The following is a 19,403-nucleotide window of genomic DNA, read 5'->3' on the forward strand; positions in this document are numbered from 1 at the left end:
ACATCCAGGAAGAGATGGCAGAGAGGCCACTAGTTACCTGAGAGAGGATAGAAGGGGAGAGTTCAGGAGAGGAGAGGTATGGTTGTGTGTCATCGGCATAGAGCTGGTATTGGAGGCCAAAGGAGCTGATGAGCTCTCCTAGTTTAGAAGTGTACAGGGAGAAGAGCAGTGGGCCCAGTACAGAACCTTGTAGGACACCAACGGGAAGGGGGGGAGGTGGAGCCAGAGGCAGACACAGAAAAGGAGCGGTTGGTGAGGTAAGAAGTGAACCAGGCATGGATGGTGTTAGGGATGCCAAAGGTCTGAAGGGTGCGAAGGAGGGGAGAGTTATGATCCACGGTGTCGAAGGCTGCAGAGAGGTCCAGGAGGATGAGCAGAGAGAAGTGGCCCTTGGATTTGGCTGCAAGCAGGTCATCGGTGACTTTGGCCAGGGCATATTCAGTGGAGTGACGTTGGCGAAAGTCAGATTGGAGAGGATCAAGGATGGAGTTGTCAGAGAGATAGATGGTGATGCGGCTGTAGACAAGCTGCTCAAGTAGCTTGGAGGCAAAAGGGAGAAGCGAGATGGGGCGGTAATTGGCAGGTGAGGACGGGTCGAGGTTGTGGTTTTCTTTTTTAAGAATAGGTGTGACAAGAGCATGTTTGAATGATGAGGGAAAGATGCCGGTGGAGAGAGATAAGTTGAAAAGGTGAGCAAGGTGGGAGCTGGCGGTGAAGGAGAGGGAGTGTAGAAGGCGAGAAGGGAGTGGGTCAAGGGGGCAGGAGGAAGGGGGAGAGCACAAGATGAGGGAGTGGACCTCATCACCTGTGGTGGGGCTGAAGGAGCACAAGATGGGGTGGCCGGGAGGTGCGGCAGGGAGATTGGAGGATATACTTTGACGAATTGCCTCAATTTTGGAAGAGAAGAAGGAGGCAAAGTCAAATGCAGTGAGGGAGGATGGAAGGGGTGGAGGTGGGGGGCGGAGGAGAGTGTTGAAAGTACCAAAGAGGCAGTGGGGATTGGAGGACTGAGAGGAGATGAGCGACTGGAAGGATTGCTTGACGAGGGAGAGGGCCGAGCTGTAGGAGGAGAGAATAAACTTGAAGTGAAGGAAGTCCGCCAGAGAGTGAGATTTCCTCCTGAGGCGCTCGGCTGTGCGCAAGCATTTTTGGAGAAACTGGGTCAGTTTGGAGTGCCAGGGCTGGGGTTTGTACTGACGGAGGGGACAGAGGAGGAGGAGGGGGCAACGGAGTCAAGTACCATATACTGAACACCATCTACTGTTCCATACACTACACACCCCTCGTTACACACCATCCACTGTACCATACACCCCTCATTACACACCATCCACTGTACCATATACTACACAGATCTCATTACACACCATCCACTGTACCATACACTACACATCCCTCATTACACACCATGCACTGTACCATATACTACACAGATCTCATTACACACCATCCAATGCACCAGTTCACTACACACCCCTGATTACACACCATGCACTGTACCATACACTACACACCCCTCATTACACACCATGCACTGTACCATACTACACACCCCTCATTACACACCATACACTACACACCCCTGATTACACACCATACACTGTACCATACATTACACACCCCTCATTACACACCATGCACTGTACCATACACCCCTCATTACACACCATCTACTGTACCATACATCACAGTCCTCATAACACACCATGCACTGTACCATACACTACACACCCCTCATTACACACCATGCACTGTACCATACACTACACACCCCTCATTACAAACCATGCACTGTACCATACACTACACACCCCTCATTACAAACCATGCACTGTACCATACACTACACACCCCTCATTACACACCATCCACTGTACCATAAACGACACACCCCTCATTACACACCATACACTACACACCCCTGATTACACACCATACACTGTACCATAAACGACACACCCCTCATTACACACCATACACTACACACCCCTGATTACACACCATACACTGTACCATACACCCCTCATTACACACCATCCACTGTACCATACACTACACACCCCTCATTACACACCATGCACTGTACCATACACTACACACCCCTCATTACACACCATCCACTGTACCACTACACACCCCTCATTACACACCATGCACTGTACCATACACTACACACCCCTCATTACACACCATCCACTGTACCATACACTACACACCCCTCATTACACACCATCCACTGTACCATACACTACACACCCCTCATTACACACCATGCACTGTACCATACACTACACACCCCTCATTACACACCATCCACTGTACCATACACTACACACCCCTCATTACACACCATGCACTGTACCATACACCCCTCATTACACACCATGCACTGTACCATACACTACACACCCCTCATTACACACCATCCACTGTACCATACACTACACCCCCCACATTACACAACATCCACTGTACCATACACTACACCCCCCTCATTACACACCATGCACTGTACATATACTACACCCCCCTCATTACACACCATGCACTGTACCATACATTACACACCCCTCATTACACACCATGCACTGTACCATACATTACACACCATGCACTACACACCCCTCATTACACACGATGCACTGTACCATACATTACACACCATGCACTGTACCATACACCTCTCATTACACACCATGCACTGTACCATACATTACACACCATGCACTGTACCATACACCCCTCATTACACACCATGCACTGTACCATACACTACACACCCCTCATTACACACCATGCACTGTACATGCACTACACACCCCTCATGAATAATGATGCACCACATAAATAAGCTGCAAGTATCTACAGTATAAGAATGTTTCATAATGTTATAGTTTGCTTATATGCCTGTAAATATAATTTTATTATGATTTTTATTCTTAATTATTTTTTCTTATGACAGGAAGGAGTAAAATACTAATGATACAGGTAAGTTAGATGCTACATTTTTAATGACATTAGATTACATTTTATGTAACCTTCACATCTCCTAAATAAATCTGTTCTTTGTTCACGAAGTTATTTACAAACTGTTTTTATTTCAAGTCCATGTGCATGACCCAGACTGTGAAACAAAGGATTACAGAAGCCATTTGTGAAATACAATATAATGGGAATCTATGTACAAACAGTTTTTTATAATGAAGTTTAGAAATCTGCCAGAACAAGAACATCCTAAAGATCTTATCTGTTGTTTTCCTGATGCTAGAGATGATTGGATTAAGATACACACACATTAAACACTGAGCACAATGCCTTATATTGAAGTTATGTATAGAAATATTAGTATATAACGTTATCGCATCGTAACAATCGCATAGGGGAGGGGAGAGTGGCGTCCAAAACCACTACCTGTGTGAAATGATTGGGGAGCTCAGAAATCTGTATTACAATGTAGGGTACATGGCTAAAATCTGATCATTAGAGAGTCGCAAGCATTACTTAAACCAGAAAAATGTGCCCATATATCATGCTGACATGTGAAGTAGCCGATACCACAGTGAGAGTGACTCTAGGCCAGTGGTGGGCAGTAAGCTGCCCTCCAACTACTGTCCCAGAATGCCCTGCAGCAGTTTTAGCATTGGCCATTTAGCAAATCTGGCAGGGCGTGCTGGGATGTGTAGTTCTACTACAGCCTGGGGGCACTATTTGCCTACCCCCTGCTCTAGGCAATATCCTGGAGATGGCGGCCTCCATGCTTTATAAGCAAGTGGTGCGCTTAAATTTTTTTGTGGGGAGGAATAATTCTGGCTGGCTTTCCCACGTCCACTCACAAAATGTATTTTGTTTGCTAAGTGGTCAGACTAGCTAAACACGTTATAAAGTCTTATGTAAATTATATTCTTCTACACGTCTTCATGCAACCATCACTACATATAATGCCTCATCTTTCTGACCTATTGTATGTATTTATTATATAGTTATATTATGAAGCAGATTTTTTTTTTTGTATTCTTCGACCTTGCATACAATGAACAAAATCTTGTAAGGGAAATAGCCAATTAGCTGCGAGGACAAGTCTGCGTTAAAAATGCACCATTTGGTATTTAACGCGACGGGGAACCCATAGATTCCAGCATTTTACGTGGAATTCATGTTTTACCACGTGTTACCTGAGGGTTTACTGCTTTTGTGAAATGCAGAATAATTGAAGCTTTTCCTCGCGATGTAAACTCAGCGCCTAATCGGATATGCCGCTAAATGTTTGTAAAATAGTGTGTATAAGCCAACAAATAATCTGAAGGAGGACACACCCTTTACACTTCATTGTGAGGCAGATCAGGTGAAGTTGCCAATAGTAACCATTTATGTAGCGCAGTCTAAAAATGACAGAAGCTGATTGGTTACTATGGGCGACTTCACGTTCTCTCACTCTCTCCAAGGTTTGATACATCCCCCTTTTCTGAGGTGATGGTTTTTCGCGTACTGATGCACAAACTGACAACTAATAGTTTTAGTTTCACAGAGATGGAGGGTAACGCTCATGTTCTACCTGCTCACAATTACATTACACATTATCAATAAAAAAACAGAATAAGCATGTGGTATGTTAAGTAGAAATAAACAAGATAGCGGGAATGAAGTCTTTGTCGTGCGCTAATGAACTCTTATAGATTGGATACATTTTAATTTCTTGAATTCACGTAAAGCTGGCAGCAAAGTGCCGAATTCGCCTGTTATTAACGTGGCACTGGCAGCCATCCAGCGGAGAACCAGTCTTTCCTCTACATGTACTGAATGTTCTATGTTGCTCAATTTGTTAAATGACAAAGAAAGAAGCGGGGAATAGGCTGATGTATTGCTCAGAGAATGTCCTCCTGATTGGAGATGTGGCCTCGTGAATCCCACTCGCATCCAGTACTTCATCCACACCGCGCGCCGAGCTCTCAGGGCAGAGGCTGCATCTGCAGCACATTGTACGTGTCCCTCTGGGCTCCGCTTAAGTCCTGTTAAAAAAAATAATAATAGTAAAGGAAAAATGTGACTTGATGGGCTGATGTTTGTAATATTTTGAGGGTTGAATACTAAGGGAGGGAAAAAAATTCAGATTACATAGAACGATCTTCTGTAAACCCATTTCGGAATATATTTACATTCTCATATGTCGTTTATAACCACCAGCATTAACCCATTAAACCTTAAAGGTCACCCTAAGATTTCTGGGTGGAAATGGCTAAATGGGTCCTTACAGGGGCAGAACTATGGGAGACAATGGAGGCTCCAGCACTGAAAGGGGCACCTCCTCCATTGTCCACAACATATTCACCCCACTTATGGCTGTACTACGTACCCGGAGTGTACCGTCACGGCCGCCCAATACATTCCCGGCACCTGAGAAGCCACCATACACTAGTGCAGAGCTCCATGTCAGACCATCAGCTGCTGCCTTTCGTGTATCTATAGCCTGTCTGCATGCGAATTGCTACATTACAGTGTCAGCGGCTGTGACGGGGGTGGGTGGGGGGCGCCAAATTATAACTTGCCTCCGGGCGTTTGGAATAAACTTACGCCACTGGGTCCTTACTTGCTGCCTTTTGCCAACCATGCACCCAGAACCCATGTATTCTAATGGGGAGGTAGTTATGAGACCGGAGGCCGCTGGTTTCAATACCTACAATGAAATCCCGACAAGGGACTTAAGATAGGCATTGAAATACCGACGCCGATCTTAATCCCGACGCCAGAACGCCAGACAGAACAAGGTAAGGCCAGGGTGCCCTTAGCATTAACTGCGCGGGGGGGAGGGTTAGGTTTAGGTATTTTTGTTTTTGGGGGGGAGGTTAGGTTTAGGCACTAACAGGGAGGGTAAGGGTGCGGGGTGGTTAGGGTTAAGCTACAAGGAGGGAGGGTTAGGAGGGATGGTAAGTATACTTACCTAACCCCTGTCGGGGTACTGCTGTCGGTATTCTGACAGGAGGCATCCCGACAGCCGGCATTACATACCCATTCCATTATAATGCAGTGCTCCCTGGGATATCCAAGCACTTTGATATTATTGTGTAGCATTTACCTATCTTGTGTATGCTTAGAACATTATCTTGAATTCTCTAAAGGCGCATACACACTGGACAATGTGTCCAGTGAGCGACATCGGCAGTGGTGGGCCCGGCAACGACGAACGAAGGTGGTGGAGCGAGTTAATGCTGCATTCGGCAGCATGGTATCGCTAACGATATCCCCGGATTGAGCTGCATGTACAGCAGACTGAGGATATCATTAACAGCCCACGGGAGCGCGCACTGTTCTTCGGTGAGTGCATACAAAGTTAATGATATGAACGATATATCGTTCAACGTTATCGTACATGGATATCATCCAGTGTGTACGGGCCTTTAGAATTCTCTTTGGTGTTCTTCTCACAAACTTTCAAATTCACAGTACGACCAATGTTATTTGAATTATGGGTCTTTTATCCATAAAAGCTGACCTTTTGTAATGATTCAGGTAAAGGCTCATTGAAAGCCAATTGTTAGTGTAATATCTGTCATCTGTGAATCTTTATGTTGCAACAGACTAGATGTCCCCACACACGGTGTGATTTTTTAAACGATATGGCCGTTTTCGACCAATTGGAGCAACATAGTTTAAAAAGTGGCGTGTGTGGCCATGATAGCGATGCAGATGCGCGCTCCCGCTGTTGTTGATCGTGGTCACTGATCTCTTGAACATGCAGAAAGATCTCGACCTGTCTTTCACGATTTGGCACACATCGTTCCGTGTTTATGCACGATGGACGATGTCATGGACGACAAACGATTTGTCGTCACTTTTCATTGCCACTCCCCTCCACCATTTTGTGCCAGCCGACAGAGAGACAGAAGATGCATTGTGAGGTTGTTTGCTGCCAAACGGTATATCGTTATAGATGGGTTGTTAACGACTGCAAATCATTATCGTCTGTACAATCATTCCAGGCGCTGGCTCGAGGCATGTTCAACCAGTGCAGTTGCAGTTAAACAGGGGCGCGCCACCCCATAGAGGGTGCACCCCTCCCAACCATCCCGATTTTCAGCGGGACAGTCCCGTTGTTCCACCCACAGGCCGAAGTGTCCCACCAGTGCTTGGGAGATTGGGCACCCCCACCGCCAAGGCGGTGCTGGCCCCGGAGAAGTGCGTGGCATCCATTCAGTGCACTGAAGGAGTGCTGGGCTCGCCCCTAGCCTGACGTTTAATGGGAGGTGTGCCATATGGACACGCCTCCATCGTGTCATTTATGGGGTGTGACCTATTGTAATTAGGCCATGCACCCTTTTTGGACGCACACGGCTCCTCCTCAAGCCGACCCTGTATCATTCCATGTTGTATGCACAATATCGTTTATCCGGGAGTGCTCATGGATATAAAAGGGAAATCACTAACTAGATCGTTGGTTACATCGTTCCGTGTGTACCCAGCTTAAGCAATAGGCAGGAGCGAACATTACTCATTATAGCCACTCTTGTTGGCTGGCAAGGTACAAGTGTGCAGGGTTGTTCTTCCCCAGAGGTGAGAACCTTGCCTTATGCTGGGCTCAAACCCGCCGACGAGCTTGTGATAAATTGGCCGTTCGACTGAACGCCCGATATATCTCCCAGTGTGTAGCCAGATGCAGACACCCTAGCACCTACAGCGTTTTATCACCCCACTTTCGTGCCCACAAACATACCTTCCTTATCACCTGGTCACTATAGGAGCAAATGCGAGGTATGGCATTGTGGACATTCCCCCTGCCCTGCCCCTCCTCCACTCAGCAGGGCTGATATAGAGTAAGTAGCAAATTCAGCTACTGGATGCAAAATTAGTATCCGGAAATACATTGTGTGCTGTGTGTAAAATGCATAGCCCAATTTAGAGTCGTGAGGTTGGCACGGCTTTGCCAAACTCTAAAGTACAGTACAAAAAGAACTGTCCAGTATGTGGGTGTAACGTGCCAGAGCAGTTAGGATTTGTCTTGCAGGCTCAAGTAGGTTTGCATCTGCCCCTTCCAGTGTGACATGGTTCCGCTCCTAACTCTAAATAATCTCCACTTTGTCCAACACCACACAGGGCCTGATTCATTAAGGATCGCTGTTGCGACCGCAGCTCCGTAATCGCACGCAGGTCTGCTGCGAAAATATGCTACTGTATGCTATTGCAATACTGTCGCACTGCCAGCATAGAGATGCCCACTGTCTCCTACTACCGCTATCTCACATCCGTAATACCTTGCAGTCCTGCATATACATCGGTATCATCGGTTACCATCGGCTCCTCACGCAGCATTACAGTAGCCCTGACCTTACTTAGAAATTGATAACCTCGTTGCTTGCAGTAAATATTCAAGCTGTGTATGCATTCACTCTGGCTAATTTATGCACGCGCATGCAACGGCATTCAAACGGACAGATGCCTACATTTCATCGACCACTCCCCCGTCACCACCCCCAAACGCTCATTGCCTGTCAATCACTTTGCGATGTCTCTCCGTGGTCTGCGTGTGAATGCATTGTGATCGCAGTGTTGCGATACATGCTCAGTATGCAATAACAGGCCACCTGCGTACGCTTTAGCAATAGCGATCCTTAATGAATCAGGCCCTCAGTCTTGCAGTGAGCGTGAAATATCTCTGCACGCCATATGCAAATCCCGAAGGCTGACTGTGGAGCCGTCATAGCGGACCTGTCTTCCTAGCGCAGAATAAGCCGTCTGAGTGCGGGCGTGAGAGTCTGCAGCCAACATTGGCAGTTCCACATCATTCTCTCACACCGATGGATCAGTCATGGGAGGGGGGAGGGGGGGTTGTCTCTTTTCATAAATATATAGTGCATTAGGTACTATGTAAATCATCCATTACATTAAATGTAGGTGCTATATGACAGGAACTCTTTATAAGTACAGTAAAACCATTGGGGAATAAATAGCCTATATGTTGTGGTGTTGATGTGCAAAAGTAATTTTAGTTTTCTGGCTCATCGCCAAACATTGCACATTTTAAGTCTGACCCACTTGCAGCACATAAGTGCGAATTAGGCGTAGTGTGTAGAGAGTTTTAGATTTGGGAGGGGCGAGTCCTAGCTCAAATCTAAATTTCAGTGTAACAACAAATCTGCCCCCCATTGGTTTGCTACATGCAAAAGCAGACCGTATTTACCCTATAATTGCGAACTTTGGGCTGCACCCTCCGGTCGGCACTGTGGTGTGTGTCTCGTGGGTGGGGCAGATGTGCGCGATGGCACAATTGCGTCATTCTGGCCCCGCCCCTATTATACAATGTTGCAATTAACGGCAATGTGAAGCAGGAGGCGAGGCCTTGATGACAATTCAGTACAAATCGTGTCCGCAGTCAGCCTCATGGAGACTTGCCCACAAATACTGGCGTGGGGGAACACTTGCCGGATGATCCCAGAAAGTAGACGAGTATGATTTGCCCTTTATGCTAAAAGTTAAATGCACTTGCACCCCTTGTATTTCAACATGGTTTGTTCCAGGAGCAAATCGCTATTTGTTTGGATTTACTCCTAATCAGGTCCACTATTTGCATGTTAATTATTATCCGCCATCATTACTTACACATTACACACGGAAGTTATAAAAGAAATGTACACACTGGGGGAAGGTATAAAGGCATTAAACTGCACAATGCTCAGCCTGAGCAACATTGTGTCTCCTGTATAGCTTTCAGATAAATAAATTGCTAGTTTGTATGTTGGATATTGCCCTAGATCCAGATGAACAGTCTCAGGAAGTTACCACTACTGTCAGTCTGGAACTGAGATCTAGATTATGGGCCATATTCAATTTGAGGCGAAAAGTCTTTTTGCCGTCACTGGAGCTTTTCTGGGCGAAAAACTATCGGGCATGTGCCAGCGTATCCCCATATTCATTTTCAAATAGGCGAAAATGGGACCCGGCGAAAGGGTAATTAGCGAAAAGTTCTGTCATTTTTGAGAAAATCAGCCTGTCTCCCCCCAAAAGATGCACTGACATGGGGGATCACTATGTGTACCCCCGAACAGCCCTGCTAAAGGTATTTGGGGTTTTTAAATGGTATCAATAGGTGCTTTTAAGCGTCTTTGACAAAGTGGTGATGAATAGCATTTAGCAAATTTTTTTTTTTATAAAAACAAGTAGTCCCATCAAATTTGGGGTACATGAAAATGGGTGCAAGCATATTTTTAAGTCCCTAAAATGAACTTTTAAAAATCCACCTGCCGCGATCAAAAAAACACCTGGGGTATACTTGGGGACCCCCCCCCCCCCACACACAGTCTATTTCGCTAGCTTAAAAGTTTGTCCCTAACTTTTATTTTTACCCCAAAATGAAAGTACATTTTTTGGGGTGTCCTGTGGAACTTTTTTATATTTTTTTGACACAAAATACCTTTGGGGGACAGTTCAAGGGGTGCAGGGTACTTTTATTTTTAGTTTGTACTCCAAAACCCCAATTCTGCTCTTTTTTTGCCACCCATTCTATGGTGAAAACTTTTCCCTGGATTTTTGCAAAGATTTTTCGCACCTGCGAAAAGTCTTTGAAATTGAATACGGAGAAAAGTGAAAATGTTGTCATCGGCGAAAAATATTTCCCGATAACGGCGTTTCACTCCAAATTGAATATGGTCCTCTGTGTCATTAGATGGGTTAAAACCAGCAGAGGTCCCAAGGATGTCATTGCCCCCCAAAAGAAATGCTCAAAAATCTCAGGTTCTTTGAGAATGTTGAGAAAGTCTAATTTACTATCTAACTGGACTGTGTTTGCTTACACTCGTTCTGTTGAACAATGTACATCGGGACCACTCTCAATATGAGTGGACAGAATCTGCTCTGTGACTATGGGCCTGATTCAGAGGCGCTCGCTCTGTTTTTTTTGGCCGGCCTCCAGGCCGCTCACTAAGTTGTGGGTGACCAACCACAGCTTTAGCAGGCGGCCAGGTGATGGTCGCGATCATCCGGCTAGCAACGAGACCCTTATGGTAGGGTCTCGTCCACCGCAAACCCCAGTGAACTTCCTGCTCTAATAGAGCAGGAAGCTCACTACTGACATCACGTGTGATGTCAGTAGGGCCGCCCCCAAACGGCAGGCGTTCCTTCGGGAATGCCTCAGTTTGGCCAGCCACCCCCCCCCCCCCCGACCCGCCTACAAAACAGGGCGAGCTGTCAATCAACATCGACAGCCGCCCCGTTTTGCTGCGAGCCCCGAGCGAGTGAAGTTCTCACTCGCTCCGGGGCTCGCGCACGCACTGCCCGGCCATCGACCCACTTGCGAGCGGGTCTGAATCAGGCCCTATGTACATAAGAGCAGGCAGGTGGGCCGGATACCTGCTGTCATTAGAGAAGGAAGTCTTCGCCTTTTGTTTAGCTGCAAACCTGATCTTTCCCAGTTATTTCCCAATACCTATAACCTGGACTCCATTAATGATCCGGTGCTTTAAAAACCACCTGTGAAATAGCTGAGATTGGAAATGCATGCAGAGGAATAAATCGCAGTGGTCGGCGGCCTACAATAATCTAATGGAAATACTCAGATTTAGGGTGTTACCTGGTAGACTGTTTCATTTCCTTTGCCCTTTTTTCTTGGCTGCTGTAAGTAGAAAAAAAAAAAAAAGAAGAAAAACAAAATGATTAATTGTCATATAGCAGATCAGACCCTACCCCGGATTAATAAGTAGGTTATCTAATGACTTCTCCCTGGGTCTGCATTCTGCAGCAGGGAAGGGGTTAAGGCGACATTTTCGGGTGATACTGTTATCCGCCACTCCGCTCTAATGCGCTGTCTGCCGAGCAGACCATTTCTCAACCTGTCTCACCGAGGGGGTTTGAGAGGAGAAAAACGTTATTATTATTTTTTTACTTGTCACTTTCTTTTTTATTATTCCACAATCCTCTCCCTCCCCAGATAGTTGTACATTGCAATAAAAGTCTTCATGCTCTGCCTCTGTGCCACCGAGACATAAAGAACAGTCTTCTGGATCTGCTCCATGCCATTTCTTTTTATTTTATAAATATATACGGGCAAACTCTCCGACATTATCAGAATAAATACGCAACCCCACGGGGCCCCCGTCTGTACTACTTTATTCTGTGTTCTGAGAGAACGTCGTACATAAACAGCCCAATATTGGACAAGAACATTATTCTTTGTTATAATCTGCAAAGGGGAAGGATCACAACATTTGTCTAATATATTGTGGCCATTGTTGCAAATAAAGATCATTTTTCCAAATGGACTTCATTAATACATGTTACTGTCCCTCAGTCCTCTGTATTGCTCGGACATAAGCGCTCTCGCAGGGTTCTAGAGATATATCACAGGGACCATAAAACCTGTCCTGAGCAGCCTAAGGTGTAGTATGAGCAGACCTGCAATAAAAGTGCAGCCACCAACTTCAAGATTAGTGAATGCTGAAGAAACGTAAAGTTGCATGCCTATTGCCTATCGTACATGCTCAATACATGTCTCATCAGGAGTACGCTGAAGTGACACAACTGTACACAGATCGTTGCTACAAGAACCTTCCAGAGACTATTATTCCTACATTGCTACGCTATAAAATCCAGTGTCGCTGTGATAAGCAGTCATACAGGATGTATCTAAGCGCAGAGATGAGTAACATGTTGGATTCCTATGTCCTGGAGGAGCTGCGGCGTTATTAGAGTGAAACACTAAAAATAGGACATGTTCTATTAATAAACACAGCCTTGTAATAAAAGTGCAGTTGTCTTATGCCATTCTAATGTGTTGAAAATGATGTGTCTGCAGGTGTTGATATTGCAGAGTCATGTAGGCACACACCTACGGATGTCTCAAACTATGAACAGTCCAGTTACTTAACCAGTGATGTTGGTTTATTGAAGTGTATTAGGTAGAGTCGTACTCACTGTTACATGTACACTGGTAATGGAGCAGAGCTTGAGCGGAGTAGGCATTAACCGTATCTCTTATAGGAACTAAGTAGGACACTTCTGTCTCCCACCATGTCACTCTACATCATACTTGCCTACTCTACTGGAACCTGCGGTAGGTTCACGATTTTTCAGGTAACTCCCCCGCACCCCTGGCATATGCGCATGCAGGTGGGGTTTCTGAGTAAAAATCCCCCCTGCCCACCGATCAGTGACATAGCGCCGTCGGTTTCAGGTAGTGTAGTGCGGACCGCAGTGAGTGTTTGTTTTAGCAGCCAATGAGTCAGACAGACTCTCATTGGCAGCTGCATCTACAGAGGGAGTCGGGCTGGAGCTCACTCACGAGGGGGCACTGCATAGGGGGACCACTACTGGTGTCACTGTATAAGGGGCACTACATGGGGGGACCACTACTGGGGGACACTGTATAAGGGACACTGCATAGGGGGGACCACTACTGGGGGACACTGTATAAGGGACACTGCATAGGGGGGACCACTACTGGGGGCACTGTATAAGGGGCACTACATTGGGGGACCACTACTGTGGGACACTGTATAAGGGACACTGCATAGGGGGGACCACTACTGGGGGCACTGTATAAGGGGCATTACATGGGGGGACCACTACTGGGGGACACTGTATAAGGGGCACTACTGAGGGTACTGCATAAGGGGCATTACTGGTGGGCACTGTACAAGAGGCACTACTGGGGGCTATAAGGGGCACTACTGGGGGCACTGTATTAGGGGCACTACTGGGGGAAGGGGGGCCTTTAATAAATCATGCTGGCTGTATTTATTTGCCTGCTGCATTAATGTTTTTCAGTGATAGAGGTGTCAGTGGTATATTTTACTGTAGTGGTCTTAAAGCCTGTGTAAGATATATATATATATATATATATATATATATATATATTTGAGGCTAGATGTTTTTTCATTGGTTTGGTAACTAAGGATTTGGAACTCCCCCCTTTCAAAATCCTGCTTTTGCCACTGCCTGTAAGAGTAGGCACTTCTCCCAGATCCTGCCCACTTCCTAGTGAAGTGGGCAAATTGGGGAAAGTTTTCCGGGAGTTTCGGTGATCCAACTCTAAAAGAATTGTGTCATTTGGTCCCACTCCATATTTTTAAATATACAGTATTTACAGCAAGAGATGGGGCTTAATGTGGCAAAAAAAAGTCCGGCCCACCCCCAATCACTGCCCACCTGTTTCTCCTGGGGAGGAAGAATAAAAATGAGGTAAATGATCTCTACATGTATAAGACAAGATGACCCCTGTACGTGCTTAATAGTGAGCTTGGTGGCCATCTTGGAACAGGACATAAAACCTCTGTGGGGATCAGGAAGACTGGAGTCTGCACAGTTGTGCATTCCTCTTTCAAAATTATGATAGATTTTTTTATTTTAGAGGAGACAATGATTTTTTTTTTTTTTAATTCATGAAGAGCCGGCTGCATCTGTAAATTTGCAACCTTATCTCAGAACAGCAACACAGAAAAGTGCCAGCACGAAAAGGGGCTAGGGTGAGTTTACACAGCAAACCATAAATGATTCACACAGGAAGCAGTAACATGCGGTGGGGTCAATGGCTGGGGAGGCATGCATGGAGATGGGTCTGAGTGCTGGGATCCTGTCTCACCCTCTACTCACTGTAACTCTCCCCTCACTACACTAAGCTTCAGTGTCCATTGATTCTCCTACCTGCATCACTGTGTCTTTTCTTGCTGCTGCTGACTGATTTCTAAACACTGCAGTGCACTTCCTGCTCACATGACGCATCCAAGGTGTCCATCAGTGCTCGAGGCACGCCTCTCCTCCTCCCCATACTAAGAGGCATGCCTCTATTAGCTCTCTTTTTGTGCAGCTTACTGCCTGTGGTGTGGCCCCGCCCCCAGCTCTGCAAGCAGTGTCTGACCATACAGAAGCGAGGCTGAGTTGCCTCATCTCTCATCTCTCTGCAGTCTCAGGGAGCTCCACAAAAGCTGGTGGGTGTTAACTATAAAAATTATTACAATAAACAAAGAAAATGTTTATAAGTTCTAAATAACTTCTTTGTATTATTCTAATCATTTTCATACCAAATCGGCTCTATCTCCCCTGCCTACCCTGACTGCACATCTCTGGCAGGATGATGAGGGCTGCAATACTATAATAAATGTAAATGAAATTGGTCATTTAGACAAACACTGTATCTAATATTATAAGAAGGAAAATGAAGAAATAATTAATCCAGTAACTTCCTCACCAAGGAAAATAATAAAAGCGTGTACTAAGGGTCTGATTCAGCAAGGATTGCAATTGCAAAGCTGCTCACAGGCTATAGATATGATGTATGCACGCAGGCTATAGATATGATGTATGCACGCTGGCAGCTTTGCAATCCTTGCAGATAAGGGAATGCCTCACGCCTCCTGCTGCATTATTTATCCGAGCTATGTTGTCCAACGCAGCATCGGATACTCTGCGGGAACATCGGCCAGCCAAGGTGACCAATGGGGTCACGCAAGTCAGCCGCTGCAGATGAGAGGAAGAGGCCAGGAAATCTCCATTAGCCGACTGAGGGCCTGATTCAGAGCCGGACGCTCTGACAGAGTGCTCGCTCTGAATCAGGGCCGGCCTTCTGATTTTTTTTTAGAGTGGCCTCCTGGTCGCTCGCATAGCTGTGGGTGACCACCCACAGCTATAGCGAGCGGCCAGGAAGATGGTCGCGATGGTCAAGACCATCGCGACCATCTGGCTTGCGACGAGACCCTTGTGGTAGGGTCTCGTTGCCGCAAGCCCCAGAGTGCTTTCGGCTCTAATAGAGCCGAAAGCACTCCCACTGACATCACTTGTGATGTCAGTGGGGCCGGCCCCAGACGGTAGGCGTTCCCATGGGAATGCCTCCATCTGGGCAGCCACACCCCCGGCCCGCCCACCAAAGGGGGCGTGCTGTCACTCAACATCGACAGTACGCCCCCTTTGGTACGAGACCCGGAGCGACGGATTGCCCGTCGCTATCCGGGTCTCGCGTATGTGCATGACGGAGCCGGCTCCGTCGTGCACATGCGCACTGGGCCACCATCGACTCGCTTGCGAGCGGGTCTGAAGCAGGCCCTGAGACCTTGGTCTCTTCCCCCCCCCCCCTTTCCCCAACAACAGCGCCAACCCCCTCCCCACCCACAAATGGCAGCAGACAATCAGTGACAGTCTGCATGCGAGATCGCAGACCCGTTCCGCACATGCGTAGAATGGGTCAGGCGCCTGCACAGATTCCCGATTTTTGCACTGCTGAATAAGGTCCTAAGAATACGTTACTGAACAAGGAGGACAGCATTTTGCTGACAAGCATTAGAAATTGTACTTGAATTGCTTTATCACTGCATACGGATCATAAATAATCTATATGAACTTTCTGCAGAACACAGTGTTTATTCTGTACACAGCAGGGGCTGATACACAAACCTACAACACAACTGTACAGAGATGAGATAAACAACTTCCTAAATTTATGATTGAAAATGAAATACTGTGAAACCTGGTAAAATAGCAAAATCAGTATTTTTTTTATTATCATTTTATTAATCTGGATACATCAAGAATCAAAATTCTAACAAAAAGGGCATTGTAGTTACAGAGCTTGAAATGACAGCACCTGACATACACTATATGGACAATAGTATTTGGACGCCTGACCATTACACCAACAGGGACTGTAATGACATTGTATTCAAATACATATACATTAATGTGGAGTTGATCCCCCTTTTGCGGCTATAACAGCTTCCACTCTTCTTGTAGGGTTTTCCACAAGATTTTGGAGTGTTTCTTAGGAAATTGGTGCCCATTCATTCTGTACAGCATTTATGAGGTCAGGCACTGATGTTGGACGAGAAGGCCTGGCTCGCAATCTCCATACCAGTTCTTCCCAAAGGTGCTCGATGGGGTTGAGGTCACGGCTCTCTGTAGGCCACTCAAGTTCTTCCACTCCAAACTCATCAAACGAGGTCTTTATAGTCCTTGCTTTGTGCACTGGGGCACAGTCATGTTGGAATAAAAGAAGGGCCTTCCCCAAACTGTTGCCACAAAGTTGGAAGCGTAGCATTGTCCAAAATGTCTTGGTATGCTGAAGCACTAAGAATGCCCTTCACTGGAGATGAGGGGCCTAGCCCAAACCCTGAAAAACAGACCCATACCATTATCCCTCCTCCACCAAACTTCACAGTTGGCACAATGCAGTCAGACAGGTAACGTTCTCCCAGCATCCAGCAAACCCAGACTCGCCCATCTGACTGCCAAACAGAGAAGCGTGATTCGTCACTCCACAGAACACGTTTCCACAGTCCAGTGTCGGTGTGCGTTACACCACTCCATCGCTTGGCATTGGACTTGGTGATGTGAGGCTTGCATACATCTGCTCGGCCATGGAAACCCATTCCACTAAGCTCCCACCGCACAGTTTTTGTGCTTATATGCCAGTGGAAGTTTGGAACTCTTCAGCTATGGAATCAGCAAAGCATTTACGCACCATGTGCCTTAGCAGTCGTTGACCCCGCTCTGTGATTTTAAGTGGTCTTCCGCTTCGTGGCTGTGTTGCTGTTGTTCCTAAACGCTTTTGCTTTCTAATAATATCACTTACAGTTGATTGTGGAATATCCAGCAGGAATGAAATTTCACCATCCATCTTATTGCAAAGGTGGCATCCTATCACAGTACCACGCTTCTTATCACAGTACCACGCTTCCTATCACAGTACCACGCGTGAAATCCCTGAGCTCTTCAGAACATTCTGTATCACAAATGTTTGCAAATGGAGACATCATGGCTAGGTGATTGATTTTATACACCTGTGACAACCGGTCTGATTGAAACACCTCTAATTCAATAATTAACAGGTGTGGCCACATACTCTTGTCCATATAGTGTATATTAAATGCTGGGTATTAGCAACCTGTGTGAAATAACTGGAGTGTTTAGATCTAAGTAAAAAGGTCCATTTTGTTCTATCTCATTCCTCTGTCTGCAGGTTAGAAGGGATGTGATTGTCTAGTCACAGAATGACTGACAGGTTTGCAGACCTGCATTGTGTAGATTTGTGGAATCATGCACTAGAACTGATTGCAAATTAAACTATGTGAACTGAATTAGAACCCACTAGGACACTGGGCCTGATTCAGAGCCGGACGCAATTAGCGCTCGCTCGTCCAGAAAATAGGGGTGGCTATTCAAATGAACCGTTCGCTCTTTGCGGTCTGTTCACGCCTCTAGGTCTGAACGAGCGTACAAAACTTGCGGTCGTTTTTTGGGAAACTATGCCCCCTGGCCGCTCGCATCCTACGTCATGTCCGCTATTTATTAGATTAATCGAGTACATCGACCAGCGTATGAACTGCTCGCTATTCTTGTGGTTGGTTTTTGCTACCACAATTTTGCAAGCAGTTCTGGCTATAAAATAACCCAGTGACGTGGTCAATGACGCTGCTGTTTTAATTATGCACACCCATAAAACTCCCGTTTTGATCTATAAGCACGCTTGCGTTCGGATCTCCACTCCCCGTTTTCAAGCACCTTCCCCTGTTACCACCCACATACGCCTCCTCCTGTCACTCAAAATAGCAGGCATTCGCTGTTTAGCAAACAAACAAATTTCGGCCGCACTGACTGGTTCGCGCATGCGTATAACGATCCGTACGCATGCGCAGTTGGGCAAACATCGCTCGGAGCGAACGAGAGGCCGCTTACGAGCGGCTCTGAATCAGGCCCACTGTTCCAAATATGTGGGAGTGGGTTCAGCTGTCTGTAATGAAGTGTGGAGGTAACACTTAACTGTATAGCAGAGCTTCAGTGTATTTGCAAGAGTTACAGTGATCTGTATATTTTATCTTCAAGGTACATATCTGCAATTTTCTATTTGGGGTTTAGTGGTCCTTTTAATTATTTAATCAGGACAGTGCTAAAAAGTCCAATCATATTTTTAGGGACTACAGCCGTGTCCCCCAAAGCATGAAAAAAGATAAAAATATCTCAAAGAAGGTTAGTACGATGTAAAAAGGAAAATGTAGTACCACTTATGAAAAGTAGGTGGCAGTGCAGGGCCTTCCATTCCAACCATCAGCAACTGAAGTTTGTTATCTATTCTAGTTCAGAATTGTTCTAACTCATTTCCTGATGTACTCTGTGTTGCTGGGGCACGTGATATAACTCCCGCTTCCTGCTGCCTCCATTCCCCTCCTCACATCATGTCAATGCACCTGTCACATACAACTCTGTCCCTAATTCAGGATAACACATCACTCATCTCCTGATGTACTCTGTGCTGCTGGGGACCATGCTCTTTCCACTATATAACTCTTAAGGTGCCCATCCACTTAAAGACATGAAAACGACTGCACGATTACGACATTATAATCATGCAGTCGTTTATCAGTCTGTGATGTGCCTACACTAAACGAGCAGTCGTTCAGTGTAGGCTCATCAATCATCTGCAAACATGCTGAATCTGA

At 46.1% G+C, this 19,403-nt stretch overlaps 1 protein-coding gene across 1 annotated transcript in view; it reads right to left on the minus strand.

Moving 5' to 3' along the window:
* Window positions 1-3,125: 3,125 nt before the first annotated feature.
* CD247 (CD247 molecule) overlaps window positions 3,126-19,403 on the minus strand; it is a 165,621-nt gene continuing 149,343 nt past the window's right edge. The window contains exons 7-8 of the mRNA XM_088444399.1: window positions 11,555-11,596; window positions 3,126-5,006 (exon numbers count right to left, since the gene is read on the minus strand). Coding sequence (XP_088300525.1) covers window positions 4,947-5,006; window positions 11,555-11,596 — 102 coding nt within the window. The 3' untranslated portion in view covers window positions 3,126-4,946. The remainder of the gene's footprint in view (window positions 5,007-11,554; window positions 11,597-19,403) is intronic.

This window comes from Taudactylus pleione, unplaced genomic scaffold (assembly GCF_031769625.1).
Source record: "Taudactylus pleione unplaced genomic scaffold, aTauple2 ptg000361l, whole genome shotgun sequence".
NCBI classification, from domain to species: domain Eukaryota; kingdom Metazoa; phylum Chordata; class Amphibia; order Anura; family Myobatrachidae; genus Taudactylus; species Taudactylus pleione.